The sequence below is a fragment of the Terrapene carolina genome, unplaced genomic scaffold (assembly GCF_002925995.2).
Source record: "Terrapene carolina triunguis isolate 2854851 unplaced genomic scaffold, T_m_triunguis-2.0 Scaffold171, whole genome shotgun sequence".
Taxonomy (NCBI): Eukaryota; Metazoa; Chordata; order Testudines; family Emydidae; genus Terrapene; species Terrapene triunguis.
In genome coordinates this window covers 1,721,501-1,739,685 of record NW_020664522.1, presented here as the reverse complement: position 1 = coordinate 1,739,685, position 18,185 = coordinate 1,721,501, and the positions used below count along the sequence as shown (strand labels likewise).

The window sequence follows — 18,185 nt, the reverse complement described above, 5'->3', positions numbered from 1 at the left end:
GCCCAGAGCCCCCCTGCCCACAGCCCACCACAACTGCCCAACACGCCACATAGAACCCCCACTTCCTAGTGCCCCAACACACAGATCTTCCCCACCTCCTCACAGCCCAACCCCCCGCCCCAACCCCCCAGAGACCCACTCCCCCACGCCCTGCCTCCCGGCCACACTCACTGGCCCTGCCGGGAGGCGACTGTGTCTGCCAAGCTGAGCCGGCAGCGTAGCCAGGGCTGGTCCCGGGGCAGGAAATCGCTCCAGCCCCTCAGGAGTAGTGTGATTAGCTAGGCCAGGGCCTGCCCCAGCCAGGATCCCTCAAGATGCACTTGCCTGGAGGGGCCCAGCCAAGCCCCACACACTGTCGGCCTCCCCCCCCCATCCCCAGCTGAGACTGGCCAGGCTTCTGCACCAGTCCCAGATGGCTCAGCTCTGAGGAGACAGGCAGGGCCCCACAGGTGGTGGGAAGCAGAGACTGCCCGGAGCTGGAGGTGCACTGGGGTCCCGCCAGGGGGCAGACAGGAACAGGGGGCGGAGGGGCCAGGAGGCAGAGAGGAGACCTCAGCCAGCCGGCGGGCAGGCCGAGAGGAGCAAGTGGCGGGCCGGGGGAGCGAGCAGGGTCACGGGGCTGCAGTGCAAGTGGAGCAGGCCAGGGCCCCTTCTGAGCATGGGCCCAGCTCCATGGAGCCACTGGCGCCATTGTAAACCCGCCACTGCCTGAAAGGGAATTGTGTAAATATCCTCCTAATGTGCCAGAGGTGATTCTGGATGTAAGTGAAACTCAGAAGGAGTTTGGTTATTTGTCCGTTGTGCCAAAGTCTGTTCTGGACATAACGAAAGTTCAGAAAGAATCTGTTACAGTGCATGATATTACAGAAGGAAAGGAATTTCTGGGTGAAATCTTTGAAGTTTGTGAGAAGTCAATAGCTGTGCCCTAGGGAGGGGTGAAAAGGAATTGCTTCCTTTGACTCTTAATGGGCCATTGTTGATAGTAAACAGTCTCTCTTCTGAGGAAAGTGTATTGGTGCCTAATGGCCAAAGTCTTTCAAATAAAAATGAATCTACTGAATTTGCTCTGGAAAAAGCTAGTGTGGATAGCTTAAAGGAGGCTTCATTAGCTAATATTGGAAGTGAACAGTCTGTGTCTCGGGTTCAAGGAAAAGCCTGGATTCTGGCTTTACACAGCAAAACAGCCTTATGAATAGACCCATAGACACTTGGGAATTGTCGTGTGATTTCTTAGTAAGTTCTAATGCATCTGATGCCTTGTGGGTGCAGAAATTGGTAGTTGAAAAGCAGCTGTGTCCACAATAGAAAAGAACCACAAACCCTTGCAGAACATTCTTAGGGTACATCTACACTACAGGGGGGGTCGATTTAAGATACGCAAATTCAGCTACGTGAATAGCGTAGCTGAATTCGACGTATCACAGCCGACTTACCCCGTTGTGAGGACAGCGGCAAAATCGACTTCTGCGGCTTTTTGTCGGCGGCGCTTACTACCACCTCCCCTGGTGGAGTTAGAGCGCCGATTCGGGGATCGATTGTCGCGTCCCAACGGGACGCGATAAATCGATCCCCGAGAGGTCGATTTCTACCCGCCGATTCAGGCGGGTAGTATAGACCAGACCTTAAACTCTTGTTTTGTTACTTCCTCCTTGGCATCAGTGCATTTAATTTTAAAGAGCAAGTAGAATACGGCAAGTAATCCCCACCTGATCAGAATACATTTATGGCAGGTCAAGTTTTGGACTAGATTAAAACAATTCCTTACCTTGACATATGATGAGGGATCTACAACGGAATGACAGGAAGCAAATACACCACTTGTGTTAGACAGAAGTTCACACCAGTGCTGCCCAAATTTTTCTGAAAGGGAAAACAGGGATAAACTACCCACATATGCAAATTTATAATCTCCCTCTTTCTCAATGGGCTTTACAAATCTCGAAAATGTTTTTCATCTTGAAGATATTTTAAGACATTCAGGTAAGAGTGGAAGGAAATAGTAGACAATCAGAAACCATGGTGATGAGTGTGATTAGATTAACAGATATAGTGGTCTGAACATTTCCATTTGTTATTAATATCAGTCCTGTGGTTTAGGTTTGCAGGACAGATGTTAGAATGCATTTTTCTCACTTCAATCACTTTTTTCCAGTCACTTCCAAAGACATGATCGAACTAGCCATGTGATCACCAGCAAACTGTAGATTTCCTAACACATGGTGGCACTTACCAGGGCAGATCTTGCACTGAAGCCAAACTGGGAGTTTTGGCTGCACATAGGTACAGCTTGTTCAGAAAGGACAGGCAGGGAAAAAGGGAGAACGTGTTGCCTTGCATATCAAAGATGTATACACTTGCACTGAGGTTGAGATAGAAATGAGAGGCAACCCTGTTGAAAGTCTCGAGGTAAGGAAAAAAGGAGTAAAAACCAAGGGTGACATTATGGCAGGAGCCTGCTATAGACCAACTAACCAGGAAGAAGAGGTGGATGAGGATTTTTTTAAACAACAAATAAAATAATTGAAAGCACAGGACTTGGTGGTGATGTGGGATTTCAAATACCCACACATCTGTTGGGAAAATAATACAGCAGGGCACAGGTTATCCAACAGGTTCTTGGAATGCATTGGAGGCAATTTTTATTAAAGAAGGTGGAGAAAGCAACTAGGGGAGAGGCTGTTCTAGACTTGATTCTGACAAATGGGGCGGCACAGGTTGAGAATTTGAAGGTAGAAGGCAGATTGGGTGAAAATGATCATAAAATGATAGAGATCATGATTCTAAGGAATAGTAGGAGGGAAAATAGCAGAATAAAGACAGTGAACTTCAAGAAGGCAAAATAACTAACTCAGAGAACTGGCAGGTAAGATTTGATGGGGAACAAGTCTAAGGGAAAAAAGAATTCAGGAGAACTGGCAGTTTTTTTACGGAGACATTATTAAGAGCACAAAAGCAAACTATCCCAATGAGTAGGAAAGATAGAAAGTATGGTTGGAGACCACCCCGGCTTAACCAGGAGATCTTCAATTACCTGAAACTCAAAAAAGAGTGATACAAAAAGTAGAAACTAGGTCAAATTATGAAGAATGAATATAAAAACACACACACACACAAGCATGTAGGAATAAAATTAGAAAGCCCAGGGCACAAAATGAGATTAAACTAGCTATGGACATAAAGGCTAACAAGAAAACATTGTCCAAGTACATTAGAAGCAAGAGGAAGACCAACAAAAGGGTAGGCCCATTACTTAATGAGGAGGGAAAGACAATAACAGAAAATGCAGCAATGGTCAAAGAGTCAAATGTCTCTTTTGTTTCATTTTGTACCAAAAAAGCTACCAGTGTTTGGATAACTAACATAGTAAACATCAGTGTAAATGGGGTACAATCTGAGGCTAAAATAGGGAAAGAACAAGTTAAAAATTACTTAGACAAGTTAGATGTCTTCAAGTTGGCAGGGCCTAACAAATATATCCTAGAATACTTAAGGAACTGACTGAATAAATTTCTGAGCCATTAGTGATCATCTATGAGAACTCATGGAGGACAGGAGAGATCCCAGAAGACTGGAAAAGGGCAAATATAGTGCCTACCTATAAAAAGGGGAATAAGTACAACCCAGGGTATTATCGACCAGTAAGCTGAACTTCTGCACCCAGAAAGACAATGGAGCAAATATTCAAGCAATCTGTGTGTAAGCTTCAATAAGATAATAAGGTGATAAATAACAGTCTACATGGATTTGCCAAGAACAAATCATGTCAAAACAACCTGACATCCCTCTTTGACAGGGTAGCAAGCCTTTTGGATGGGGGAAGCACTGGATGTGATATATCTCAACTTTAGTAAGGCTTTTGATACTGCCTCTTATGACCATCGCATGAGCAAACTGAGGAAATATAGCCTAGATGAACCTACTATATAAGGTGGGTGCATAACTGATTGGAAAACCATACTCAGAGAGTAGTTTTCAATGGTTTCCAGTCAAGTTGGAAGGTCATATCATGTGGGGTCCTGCCTAGATCTGTCCTGTGTCTGGTTCTGTTCAATATCTTCATAAATTATATGGTTAATGCCATAGAGAGTACACTTATAAAGTTTGCGAATGATACCAAGCTGGAAGGGGTTACAAATGCTTCGGAGGACAGGATTAGAATTCAAAATTATCTTGGCAAACTGGAGAAATGGTCTGAACTAAGTAGGATGAAATTCAGCAAGAACAAATGAAAAGTTCTTCACTTAGGAAGGAATGATCAATTTCACAAATACAAATGGGAAATGACTGCCTAGGAAGAAGTACTGCAGAAAAGGATCTGTGTGTTACAGTAGATCACAAATTAAATATGAGTCAACAATGTAACACTGTTGCAAAAAAAGCCAACATCATTCTGGGATGTATTAGCAGGGGTGTTGTAAGCAAGACACGAGAAATAAATCTTCCACTCTACTCAGCACTGATAAGGCCTCAACTGGAGTATTGTGTCCAGTTCTGGGTGCCACATTTCAGGAAAGATGTGGACAAATTGGAAAGTCCAGAGGAGAGCAACAGAAATGATTAAACGTCTAGAAAACATGAGCTACAAGGAAAGACTGAAACAAATGCGTTCCTTTAGTCTGGAAAGGAAGACTGTGGGGGAATATGATAAAAGCCTTCAAGCACTTAAAGGGTTCTTATAAAGAGGAGGGTGATAAATTGTTTTCCTTATCCTTTGAGGACAGCACGAGAAGTAATAGGCTTAAATTGCAGCAAGGGAAATTTAGGTTAGACACTAGGGAAAGCTTCCTAACTGTAAGGGTAGTTAAGCCTGAAACAAATTATCTAGGGAGATTGTGGAATCTCCATCAGTGGACGTTTTAAAGAACAAGTTAGATAAACTCCTCTCAGGGATGGTCTAGAAATCTAGATAATACTTAGAACTGCCTCAATGCAGGGGACTGGACTAGATGACTTATCAAGTTCCCTTCCAGTCCTACACATCTGTGATTCTGTGATTCTATGGAATGCAGGGTCAGGCTTATTGGGCCAGATCCTCAACTAGTGCAGTATGGTGTAGTTCCACTGATTTCAGTGGTGCTATGCCAATTTATATCAGCAGATGATATGGAGCATAATGTTAATAACAATATATTTTTAGTCTTTAAAGTCCTTTATTCTAATACATCTTCTTTGGGTTTTCAAATTAATCAGTGATCAAATCAAATGGAAAGTGCCACATCTTTCTGCATTACTATGTATGTTCTGTTTTAAAAACAAAACTATCACCTTTTAAACATGGAAGAACAACCTTTTCAAGGTTAAACCACCTCCAGACGAAACCATTGTGTTTTCTCTTCTAATAGCATTGGAAGACAGACAGCTCTTGCGACCATAAACTCCCTGGTTAAAAGATTTCTAAAGCAATATAGGCTACCGGAAATACAACAGACATTTAGCTCTGGAACATCAATGAGGATAAGTACCTTTGTCCACACTGTTTGCACAAGGGTCCTCAAAGTTATCTTCAACATCAGGACAGCTGCCCCTAGTCTTCCATGAGTTACCAAAGGCTGAAGCTGAATCCTCCACAACTCCACTAATTGTCCGAAAGTCATCAATCTGGATGTTGTTGAAATTGCCACAAAGACCTGGGTGGGGGATAAATCACAATCAAATGGTATAAATAGGGTTTTGAGATTTAGAGGGATGAGCTTAGCTCTCTGATGCTCTAGGTTTCCATCCAGGAAGAGGAGACAAAGACTTGTCTTGCTTGGTATATTTAATATCCACACACAGTAGACTAGCCTTTTTATGGTTTAATTTTTATTATCTATACTACAGTAGAACCAAGGGGCCCCAACAGAGACTGGTGCTGTACATACACATAGTGAGAGACTGTCTCTACCTCAAAGAGTTTACAAACTAAAGAAATGGCAAAAAAAGTTGGAGAAACAGAATATTACGCCATTTTACAGGTAGGAAACAGAGGCACTGAGAGGTTAAGTGACTTGCCCAGGGTGTAACAGAAAGTCTGTGGAAAAGGTAGGAATCTAATCCACAGCTCTTGAGTCCCAGCCCAACATCTTAACCAGTCTTTAATATAAAAGAACAGGAGTACTTGTGGCACCTTAGAGACTAACAAATTTAATATGAAATTCAATTTATCTACCTCAGCAGAGTGGAAGGATTTAGTTGATCCTACCTAGACTTTAAGTTTTTGTTCCAGGTGTGACGTTGCACTCAATATGTTTATGGAAATATGTTTATAAGTGTGAATATGATGTAACTGGAATATGCTTTATGCAAAAGGTCTCTTGTAAGGTATCATTACAAAGCTTATAATCTACTGAGTGTGTTCATCCTATTTGTATGAATGTATCATTCTTGTATCTGAAACTAGAAATATGAAGTATTACTCTGAGGTCCTATTGTAATTATGCAAAGTGTGGGCAATTAATGGTGGGTTGGAATCTTGATGGATCCCATTAACCAGGACAATTGGTTGTAAATGGCTCTGTTTACTCGCAAACCTTCCTGGGTACATGCAGGCCAACCCTGAAAGAATGGAGAATGAGGTCTTACAGTGACATGTGATCATGTCACCTGGTACTGGAATCCATCTTAAACCTGTTGCTTTTCCATTTAGAAGGAAGGGTGGGAACCCAGAGAGAGACAAAGGATTCCCGCCTTGTGCCAAAGCTATAAAAGAAGGTGGAACAGAACAAAGGGGGCTGCAATCATGAGAAATCCCCTAGTTACCACCTGAGCTGGAACTAACAAGAACTGTACCAGGGGAAAGGATTGGGCCCAGACTAAGAAGGAGTCTAATCTGTGAAAGAAGCTTATTGGAACATCTCTGAGGGTGAGATTTACCTGTATTCAGTTTCTTAATGTATTAGGCTTAGACATGTGTGTTTTGTTTTATTTTACTTGGTAACTTACTTTGTTCTGTCTGTCATTACTTGAAAACACTTAAATCCTACTTTTTATACTTAATAAAATCCCTTTTGTTTATTAATTAACCCAGAGTAAGTGATTAATACCTGGGGGAGCAAACAGCTGTGCATATCTCTCTATCAGTGTTATAGAGGGCGGACAATTTATGAATTTACCCTGTATAAGCTTTATACAGAGTAAAACAGATTTATTTGGGATTTGGATCCCATTCGGAGCTGGGTGTTTGGGTGCTGAAGACAAGAGCACTTCTTAAGCTGTTTTCAGCTAAGTCTGCAGCTTTGGGGTGTGGTTCAGACCCTGGGTCTGTGTTGCAGCAGAGTAGCGTGTCTGGCTCAACAAGGCAAGGTCCTGGAGTCCCAAGCTGTCAGGGAAAATGGGCTCAGAGGTAGTTTCAGCATGTCAGGTGACAGTCCCAAGGAGGTCTCTGTGACCGAACCCATCACACCAGGGATGCAAGGTATTTGAATAAGGCTCTCAGTTCACTAAGGTCAAAATGGAAGCAAGTAATTTGGACAGGAAGGGTGATGGATGTACCATTATAACATGGGTAGACATCAAGAGCGTAATATACTGTACCAGATGTGTGATTTTGGTAAGAGTCATCCACTGTTATGAAGAGCTGCATAATGGGTTTTATTTGCACTTGAATCTGTACTCCAAATGAGGTCAAGATGTTGATGTAGAATGTAGACGGTCTGAAGATAGTGATGCCATCTAAAAATATATAAATATATCTTTACCAAGAAAATATGCACAAACCTGCATATATGTGAAGAGTGGACGACACCAAACGTACACCTCCATTTGCTTGCTCACTGAACAGGAATGTAGCAATTATGGTCCATCTAGTCCAGTATCTTGTCTCTGACAGTGGCCAGAAACAGATTCTTCAGAGGAAGGTGCAAGAACCTGCTGCAGGCAGGTGTGGGATAACCTGGGGCAGATGTGAACACTGAAGAAGGAACACTTACCTCTAGTTATTGGCAGCACTGCAATGAAATTATTGATATAGACATTTCCACAGGAACAGAGTCGGATATTCTGCAAATGGAAAATGAAATATGCCACAATGACAATCAAATATCAAAGAAAGGGATGGAATTGGCGTCACATTCTGACATGCTTCAGCCTTGGAAACTTCTGACAGAAGGGAGAGTCTTCAATAAATCAAGACCCCTCCACCCCATAACACAGTTTGATATTATCTGGTGAGTGGTGTTGTCCAGGGATCTGTGCAGCAACACTGAAAAATTCTGAGAGCTGTACTGGAAAAAAAGAGAACCGATCCCCTAAGCAATATCCTTGACAGCATATGTTAACTCACTTAACTTTTTGAGGACAATAGAGGAAATTTACGTAGAGGAAATTTACATCTTCAGAGCACTGTGCAGACATCAGGCCTGATTCTGTTCCCAGAGGAGTAAATTGGAATTTTGCCATAGGCTACAGGGGGAGCGGGATCAGGCCTTCCATCTGGAAAACAATGTGCTGTTATGGTGACTCTACTCCACAAAGGAGATTAGAGAGGATACAGCACAAGGTAACAAAGGTACTATCAGGTCTCAAGAATCTTAATGATAAGAAAGGTATAAGGGACCTGGGCTTCTATTTATTTCTTGGAAAAGAGGAGATGTTTTTGAAGTAGAAATTCTCAAAATTATGAAAAGGACCAAGAAGGCTGATAGAGATTCTTTTTGAACCTCTTACCACTGTGAAAAACGCAAGAGGCAGAATCTCAAAAGTTAGGAACTTAGGAGAAAACAGAGGATTGCTGTAGAACTAAGCTGGTAAACATATGGACCAGAGGAGACCCATAAAACCAAATTCAAGCCCCTTTCCCTTTTCCCTTCAAAACAGTCAAGAAGGCATGCTGCAAGGGTGGTGATACTTTAGATCCATTTTTGGTGGCTCCTCCTTACCCCCATCCCATATATGTATATAAGAGTTGCCTGACTTAGGTTGGAGGAAGTTCCCAGGAAAGATAATTGAAGCAAAAAGTACAAATGAATTCAATAATTCCCCAATGGTTTGTTCCTGGAGTAGGAGAGTATGTGGATGATCAGAAAACATACAGGTTAGAGAAACAATGGTCTTGTGATCAAGGCACCCGACAGAGACTCCTGAGATCTATGTCTGTGTGGCTTTATAATTATAATTAATGGAGATATCCCATCTCCTAGAACTGGAAGGGACCTTGAAAGGTCATCAAGTCCAGCCCCCTGCCTTCACTAGCAGGACCAAGTACTGATTTTTGCCCCAGATCCCCAAGTGGCCCCCTCACAACCCTGGGTTTAAGCAGGCCAATGCTCAAACCACTGAGCTATCCCTCCCCCCAGGGTTACTTTGAGTAACTCAGTCTCTGTGTTCCACCGTTATCTATCAAATGGGGACAATAATACATCCCCTCTCCCACCCTTCATCAGTCTGTTTAGATGGTAAAATCTTTGGGGCAAGGACTGCCTCTTCTTATGTGTTTATACAGAGCCTAGCACAGAGCTCTGATCTTGTAGGGGAATATTACAAACATTTAATCAAAAAGTGCAGGCATGGAGTGCCAGATGATCTTTCCTGGTCCTTACATTTCTTTTTAACCTAAGTAGTTACCAATGACTTACAAGGGCTCTTAATGTGACTAATACATTCTTCAAGCAAGTCATAGTGCTTGATATCCCACACTGAATGATCTCTCCAACAACCACAAAGCTGCTGCCATTGTCCTGAAAATAAGCCAGAAAAACGGGTATGTAAACCATTTTCTATCATATAATAAGAAGCAAGCAGTGGGGAAAATAGATCTCTAAAATATTTACAGGGAAATAGGAAAGGACCCAGACATGCCAACTACAATTGCAAAATGTTACCTTTCACTCCCACTTGCAAAACCATGCCCGTTAACCTTTCCCTTACGGTCCATTCCTTCAGTATCTGCTGCTAGTCTATTTTTCAAAGGGCTACTTGGAGCTGGGTCTTTGGATAAGAAGGGGCCAGCTCATCCACCTTTATTTGCCAGACAATTTTCCACCAGGACAAAGTGAGGAAATCTATGCTAATAGGTCCCCTAGAAAAGTAAATAATTTTTTAAAACTTATTTAAAAAGTTGTGTTGATGCAGAAAGGACCCACTGATAAGCACAGAGCAGATGAGATTCAGACTTATGAGGTAGCAAATAGGACCACTCGTGCTTAAAAGTTAAGCACATGCTGAGGTGCTTTGTTAGATTGGGAGCCATCTGAGCAAATGAGGCGATAAAGCTCTAACATATCTTAGCTTTTAATCCTAAATAGATTGAGAAATTAAAGAAGCTATTTTTCATACCTTAGCTAAGACATAATGACAATTGCCATGAAAAATGAACTCTTTGTTATCAAACGTAGTAATGTGGAACCCTCCCTCCACGTTGCAATTTCCAGAAAGAGGCAGAGATACACAAACCCATTGGCCACCAGCACAGGTACTATAAAAAACAAAGAGGAACAGTTATAATCGGAATACATGTGAGGAGATATCATCTGTGTTGAAAATTTGAGATGTCTGTATAAATCAGTCACTTCTTCTTCCTGTTGTTAGTAGAGCTGGCTGAAACTTAGAATTTCCATTTCAGGGAAATTTCAACATTTTGAAATTTGTTTCATTCTGAATCAGAACAAAAACAAATATTTTCAAAATTTTCTGCCAAACAGAAATTCCAAATTGGAAAATTTTCATTTTGGAATTCTGAAATTTCGTTTAGAATTTTATTTTATTTTATAATATTTTTTATTTTTACATTACTTCATAACATGCACTAGTGTAAAAATCACACATCATAATGGGACAGAATATAATGGTTCAAATAGTCTATTACTTTATTTCATTTCATTTTTAAAATAATCAATTGCAGCTGCTACTTAATACTGATTGATTGATTATCTTCCTTTCTAGATCAAATTGTTTCCTGTTCATGTTGTAATGAAACGGTTTGAATAAAATTTCAGAATTCCCTGAAACAAAGCTTTGGAATTCCCCAAACAAAAATTTCAGAAACAACATTTTTTAAATTTGGAAATATTATTTTTCCCGTGGAATGTCAGAGACAATTGACACATTTTTTAAACGTGTCTGTTTCTATCCACAATGGCATGTTCAGTTGGAAAGACATTTCAGTGCATAGTTTTGGACCAGCTCTAGTTAGTTTGTTACTCAGCTACCTATTCAATGCAATGCTCCTCCCAAATGTATAAGGCTTTGCATCATCAGGCCCTGAAAGAATAAAAGCTTACTGAAGTTAATGGAAAGAAATTTACCCTTGGGTACTTAAAGATCTAGCTGAAGCAATCCTGGAACCATTAACCGTTATCTTCAAGAACTATTTGGAGGATGAGTGAGGTCCGAGAGGACAAGACAAGGGCAAACATAGTCCTATCTTTCACAGGGGGGAACAAAGATGACCTGCGAAATTACAGACTAGTCAGCCTAACTTCTATACCTGGAAAGATACTGGAACAAATGATTAAACAACCAATTTGTGAGCACCTGAAGGATAATAGGCTGAATAAGTAATAGCCCACATGGATTTGTCAAGAACAAATCATGCCAAACTAACCTAATTTCCTTCTTTGACAGTGTTATTGGGCTAGTGCATAGGGAGGAAGCAGTAGACATGATATATCTTGATTTTGACACAGTCTCTCATGACTATCTCATAAGCAAACTAGGAAAATATAACTCCTGTATAAGGTGGGTGCAGAACTGGTTGGAAAACTGTACTCAGAGAGTAGTTATCTATGGTTCCCAGTCAAGGTGGAAGGAAATATCTGCAGGGATCTGTCCTCTGTCTGTTTTATTCAATATCTTCATAAATTATTAGGATAATAGCATAGCGAGCACACTTATAAAGTTTGCAGACAATATCGAGCTGGAATTCAATAACAAGTGCAGAGTACAACATTTAGGATTAAAAAATCAAATGCACAAATACAAAATGGAGAATAAGTGGCTAGGCGGTAGTACTGCAGGAAAAGGTTTGGGGGTTATAGCTCTACTTGGCACTGGTGAGGCCTCCTCTGGAGTATTCTGTCCAGTTCTGGGCACTGCATTTTAAGAAAGATGTGGACACACTGGAGACATGTTTAATCTTGAGAAAAGAAGCCTGAGGGGGGCCTTATAACAATCTTCAAATATGTTAAGGCCTGCTATAAAGAGGCCAGTGATCAATTGTTCTCTATGTCCACTGAAGTTAGGACAAGAAGTAACCGGCTTAATATGCAGCAAGGGAGATGTAGGTTAGATATTAGGAAAAACTTTGTAACTATAAAGATAGTTAAATAGCAGAATAGGTTACCCAGGGAGGTTGTGGAATTGCTACCATTGGAGGCTTTTAAGAACAGGTTAGACAAACACCTGCCAGGGATGATCTAGGTATACATGGTCCTGCCTCTGTGCACAAGGATGGACTAGATGACCTCTTGAGGTCCCTTCCAGCCCAACATTGCTATGATTCCTGTAATTCAATGGGCTTTGACTCAGGCCCTTGAAAGGGACACTATTTCAAAACCCAGGATGTTATAATTAGTTGAGAAATATCTTACAGATTCTAAATCAATAGCTTTCTCCCCAGTGTTGCAGAGAACATAAATGAGTCTGTATGCAGGGCCTACACCACTTTGTGCTGCAGATGCAGCTGTTCAGCAGGTATGGAGAACTCAAGCTAACAGGGAATCTTCATTCTTAGAGCAATGCACATATAAGGAAAACAGCAAAACATGGGCATATTGCTTGGACTTCATGAGGAACTAAGGGAAATTTTGCAAACAGGAAAAGACAAGGCCAGCAGGAAAAGCAAGCTTGTTTGTTGAGCTTCTCAATGGACACTAGAATGATGAATAGAAGAGTAAAATGAAAACTGGCAAACAGCATACATGACAGGTCTCTTCAGTGAAAACCTTTTATAGGTGAAGACTAGAGATGGACTCAAGCTGCAAAGTTTGGACCCAGATCCACACATTCTCAACATTGAGGGGGGTTTAGATCCAGGGCTTTGAAGCAGACCATTATTTCTATAGGAACTAACTGTGAATGCAACCCACACTAACACAGTGTAACCGTCCCCCCATAGTGACTAGACCACATAGAAGTTTGAGTCAGCTAATCCCTCCAAGCTAACTAGACCTGATCCTTTATCTCAGACAGGAGAGGCTCATGCTTGCAGCTTCTGAAGTCTCAGGTTCAGTATCAGCAAAGGACTCCCAACTAAGGTCATAACTACATGATGTTCAGATCTCACTCTGACCTTCTCTAGAGTCTGGTGGTGATCAGATCCTAAGTTTTGTGTCAATACTATCTTTAGTTAAGACATATATTAGGACCGGGGTGTGGAGACAATGACATTTAACTCATCAATGCTTTCTAATAAATGCATCTGCTACATTAATATAATTAGGCTTGTAACAATACCAGTTTTGAGAAGGAGTGGAGTAGGACCCTCCGGTTGCATAGACTTTGCCTTGAAACATGCATGGACAGCTGTTAGTGGGGATGCATTTGTTGCCATTCATGTCATCGAGAATAGTCCCTGTTCAGAAACACTGGCTAATTACTATTTCTTAAGGTAGGAAGGACACTGAAGAAAATTCAGAAAATAAGAAAACACAGTACATCATACTTGGACATTTCTGCATGTCTGGCTTGGGGTGAACTATATGTTTTAAAGGAAAATCACGTCTTTTTGCTCATTGTCTGCAGCATTCTGAAAGTTCATCTGTTAGGTGATAGGAGACATTTCTCACCATGGCTAAAGTGCAAATGGTTTTAATTGCAATGTGCATTTCTGATCCCATGGGGCTGTCTATTGTCACCTTGCTGAAAAGTGACATCATGTGTGGCACTATTGTAAAGGGCCAAATGCAAGATTATGATACAGTCTCCATCCATTTCTAATACTGGTTCAGAAATAAGAAAGGAACTTCAGGGCTGCAACCCAGCCTCCATTTATCTATGTGCAAGCCTGCATCTGCACACACATTTTTTTGTATTTGACTTCAGCAAGAGCAAGTTCCCAGTGATTTGGACACATATCGAAAACTTAACTGAAACCATGGAGGTGCCTGACCACCCATCCAGGCTCACACAACATTTCTCTGCCTATATTCTCCCCATCGAGACAGCTTCTCCTTCCCTGATCCTTCCCCAACCAGACCTGTGCCTTTTTCTCTGTTTCTACACCAGTGACCCTCCTGTCTTCCTTTCCATTGTCATGATCCTGACCCTTTAGAGGTCTGGCTTCAGCCAGGAGAAAGAGATGTAATTCAAACCAGTCTTTACATTAATCCATTCCTCTGCTATAAGAAACTGTTCATTCTTCCCTAGTCGTGGGTCAATACTGGATATTCCGTGACTGCCCGGGACAATCCATGCAAGACACATCCTTGTAAGACACAAACTAGTATCTGTCTACTTGCCAGTTTTCCAGACAAAGGAATGTAAAATTCTGTCTACAGTTTTATTTAAGTATGTTCACATTTTAATGAAGAAGAATGCCTTTCACTGAACAACAAAAGGTATCTCCCCATTAGTCCCTTGATGAGCGTGGCCTCTTATAAGAAGGATGCTACTTTACCAGCAGGGCAGAAGCAACCATCAGTACATGGGGCTTTACAGATCTTGCTCCTCTCTGGATTGGCGCATGTGTCGGCACAGGGGTTTCCACATTCCATATATTCCAGGTTGTTTGGACATTCCTGGACTGCAAACCCAAATGAAGCATTTGTAGAGGGTAATGTAGAGGGTAAATCAATGCTCTAAATGCAGTTTATCATTTTCCAAACGAAACTAACAATCCTGGTTATAAAATGTTCTATCCAGAGCATTAGTGTAATTTTATCCACTTTAGGAACCAGTTACGTTTATGGTTACTTTGGTTTTATAAGCCAACAGCTCTTGCAGTTTTTAAATTGGCAGGCATTATAGACTATAACGTTATTTACACTACTAGTTCACTGTTTACTCACTCTCAAACTGAAGTAGTCACTGTTATAACATGCTCTGTCAGGCAGATGATCATCACACACACTCAGAAGCTTGCACTAAATACTTTCATTATTAATCTTTATTTAACGTATTCAGTTCTTGGAATAATCATTCGAAACAGAGAATTTTATGAAAGCACCTAATTTCAGAAGCTCTTATAAAACACATTAAAAGGAACACTGCAGTTATCTTCTCTGATAAATACTGCTAAGGATATATAAATTATTCTTAGATGCCAACTGAATTGGTTACAGAATTCAAATTCTATAGTTACTTACAACAAAGATCTTTGGTTCTCCATTTCCCAGGGATTCCCCCATTCAGGACGCAGTCTCGGGAATACTGGCTAAGGGTGCTGCATATGCAGCTGGAAACCAAAGCAGAATCAGAAGAAGAATTCTTTGCACAGATGCACATGTCTCCGGTGCAGGTGGCTACATAGTCATCAAAAGCAACCACTCTGGAACAGTTCCCAAGATGGGCTAGGAGTTTCTTGCATTTTGATTTCTGTAATGAAAGAAAAAGGAATAATCCACATCTTATCTTGGGGCCTGATCCTCAGCCAATATAAATTGGCAAAGCTCCATTGACTTACAGAGTCCGAGAGTTTAAGGCCAGAAGGGACCATCAGATCATCTAGCTTCAGTGAACTCTGATTTACGCCAGCTGAGGATCTGTCCCATGATCACTAAGCCCACAGAAAAGGCCTGCCAGACATTTGATGTGCTCATTTGCTGTTCTTCTTGGACTGGAGGCTGTAACTCACTCATGTGCATTGTTCCACTATAAACTTCTGTGTAATGCTATAATAGCAGATTCTTAAAACTACAGGTTCATTTTGGGCTCTGATTCATGGTTGGATTCCTGAAGAATTTTAATTCTTTGAACATTGTTTATATAATATTTGCCTCAAGATAACTTCTGGAATTGTACTTTATTGTATTCAGGGAGGTTTATACTTACTGTGCCACCGGCTGCACACACTTACATATTTACTACATTTATTTTTTTGTTGATGAGAGCGACTTTTATGGTTTTTGGCATCTTCATCTTCAGCTACATCAGGGCACTTTTCTGAGGGCTCCTCTACTTTGTGAAGGTTTCCAAACTGCCTCGGGAGTAGTTTATAACCTGGAAAATTCCCAAGTACATCCTGAATACCAATCAAATGCAGAAACAAATCTTCAGCTCTGCTTCTGTATTGTGAAGACACATTTAATTATTGTGCTCTAGGGCAACATGTTCTTTACCCAAATTATTTAATATAACCCAGACACCTGAAACATAGTGACTGACAGACATCATTCCTATTGAGTTAGAATCCTGAAATAAGGAACACTTTTATTAGGAATTGATGAGTCTTTTTTTAAAAAGTGAACTTTGACCTTTCACTTAGAGATCATCAGTCTTAAGGGGTTTCAACTGTTTAAGTGCTTATTTGAGCTAGATGGTAAATCTGTCAAAAGTATCTAAGTGGCTTAGGAGCCTAAGTCCCATTGAACATTTTGTCTTTAGGCTCCTAAGTCAATTCTGAAAATAGAATTTAGGTGCTATTGAAATTGTTACCCAGAATCCTGAAGTCCCCTACATTAGCCTGGTAGGGTTACGTAAGAATGGTAAAGGGTACACGTAGTGTTCCTTTCATTTCTCCCCTTTGCAGGGGCTGAGTGCAGTTGAAATCCTCACATTTCTCATGTACCCAGGAGCTATCAGCAGCGCAAGTTTTTGGCTGATCCAGGCTGTGAGCACTGCCGATGTTGGCAACGTGCAGTGTGGGTCCAGAATGGATTTTAAAGTAATGTTGTTTGGACATAACCCTTTATTTCCTAATTTAAAATGGCTTGGAGGGCCATGATATGACAATAGGTATTTTGCTCAACCACTCTGGCTTTGTATCTAGGTAACACTCAGTTTCAGCTCAGAGTTTCCGTTGAATTCCTCCAGTCAGGGGGAGGGGAATGTTCCCTTCCCATGGAAAGAGATTGGGGTGTTCTATCCCCAAAACATGCAGATCCCTCAGGATCCAATGGAGGCACAGTGCTACCACAGAGGGGGCATTGACTAGGGTCGCCAACTGTCTAATCACACAAACCCAAACACCCTTGCCCTGCCCCCTGCCCCACCCACTCCATCCCCCCTCCCCTCACTCACTTTCACTGGGCTGGGGCAGGGAATTGGGGTGCGGTAGGTGGTGAGGGGTGTGGGCTCCAGCTGGGCGGTGCTTAACTCGGGCAGCTCCCAGTCGGCGGCGCAGCGGGACTAAGGCAGGCTCCCTGCCTGCCCTGGCCCTGAGCCACTCCGGGAAGCAGCTGGCACGTCCCTGCAGCCCCTGGGGGGAGCCCCAGGGGGCTCCATGCACTCCCCCTGCCTGTGGGCACCCCGCCTCTGCAGCTCCCATTGGCCACAGTTCCCAACCAATGTGAGCTGCGGAGTCATTGCTCAGGGCAGAGGCAGAGCGCGTAGCTCCCTACCCCACTCCTTCAGGGGCTGCAGGGATGTGCCGGCCGCTTCCGGGAGTAGTGCGGAGCCAGACCAGGCAAAGTCTGCCTTAGCCCTGCTGCGCAGCCGGACTTTTAGCAGCCTAAAATCTCCTGGTTTGGCTTTGGTAGCCTCTGGGAGACAGAGCCCGATTCCAGGAGACTCCCGGAGAAACTGGGAGGGTTGGCAACCATACTCTTGCCTCTTCAGTGCTGTTAGGTCCCATGAGTAGCTGCAGGCCTCAGATAGCCTGGCTCCTGCAGGAGCCATACTGCAAGGGGCTTCCCCAATCACTGTGTGCCCCTGGAATTACCACAGGGCATGATGTTGAAGTTAATGAAGACTCTATTTGCTTCCTGCACAGATATTGGCAGGGAAAAGAATCCTCCTGGGAACTCCACCTGCAAAGCCCGAACCTGAGGAACATCCAGGAGGGGAGCCCAATGCAGGGGGACATTCCCCCTGCTGCTCCCCTTCAGCACTGATCCAGGGGTGCAGGCTCCCCTCCATTTTCAGAAGCAGAGGGAGCCTGGTGGCCAGAGTTGAGGGTTGCATTGGCCTCTTTCCAGCACAGTGGAATATTTGAAGCTGCCGGTAGCTTGCACTATGGTTTTTGTAAACATTATCCTGAGCTCACTGAAGTTTCTGGAAAGTACGGATCATTGTTGATTATTTTTAACAATATACAAATGCAAAATCACACTGGTTCCTAACTGTAAGAGGATGAAAATGTGAAGACCTGTCATGGAGGGAACATCTACCCACCC

The 18,185-nt window shown here is 42.3% G+C and overlaps 1 protein-coding gene across 1 annotated transcript in view; it reads right to left on the bottom strand.

The window, feature by feature from the left end:
* LOC112118247 (mucin-5B-like) overlaps nt 1-18,185 on the bottom strand; it is a 67,996-nt gene that overhangs the window by 41,943 nt on the left and 7,868 nt on the right. Inside the window, exons 5-14 of the mRNA XM_029912048.1 lie at nt 15,929-16,071; nt 15,219-15,447; nt 14,531-14,656; nt 13,369-13,486; nt 10,252-10,390; nt 9,552-9,653; nt 7,908-7,977; nt 7,513-7,650; nt 5,463-5,627; nt 1,766-1,860 (exon numbers count right to left, since the gene is read on the bottom strand). Coding sequence (XP_029767908.1) covers nt 1,766-1,860; nt 5,463-5,627; nt 7,513-7,650; nt 7,908-7,977; nt 9,552-9,653; nt 10,252-10,390; nt 13,369-13,486; nt 14,531-14,656; nt 15,219-15,447; nt 15,929-16,071 — 1,325 coding nt within the window. The remainder of the gene's footprint in view (nt 1-1,765; nt 1,861-5,462; nt 5,628-7,512; nt 7,651-7,907; nt 7,978-9,551; nt 9,654-10,251; nt 10,391-13,368; nt 13,487-14,530; nt 14,657-15,218; nt 15,448-15,928; nt 16,072-18,185) is intronic.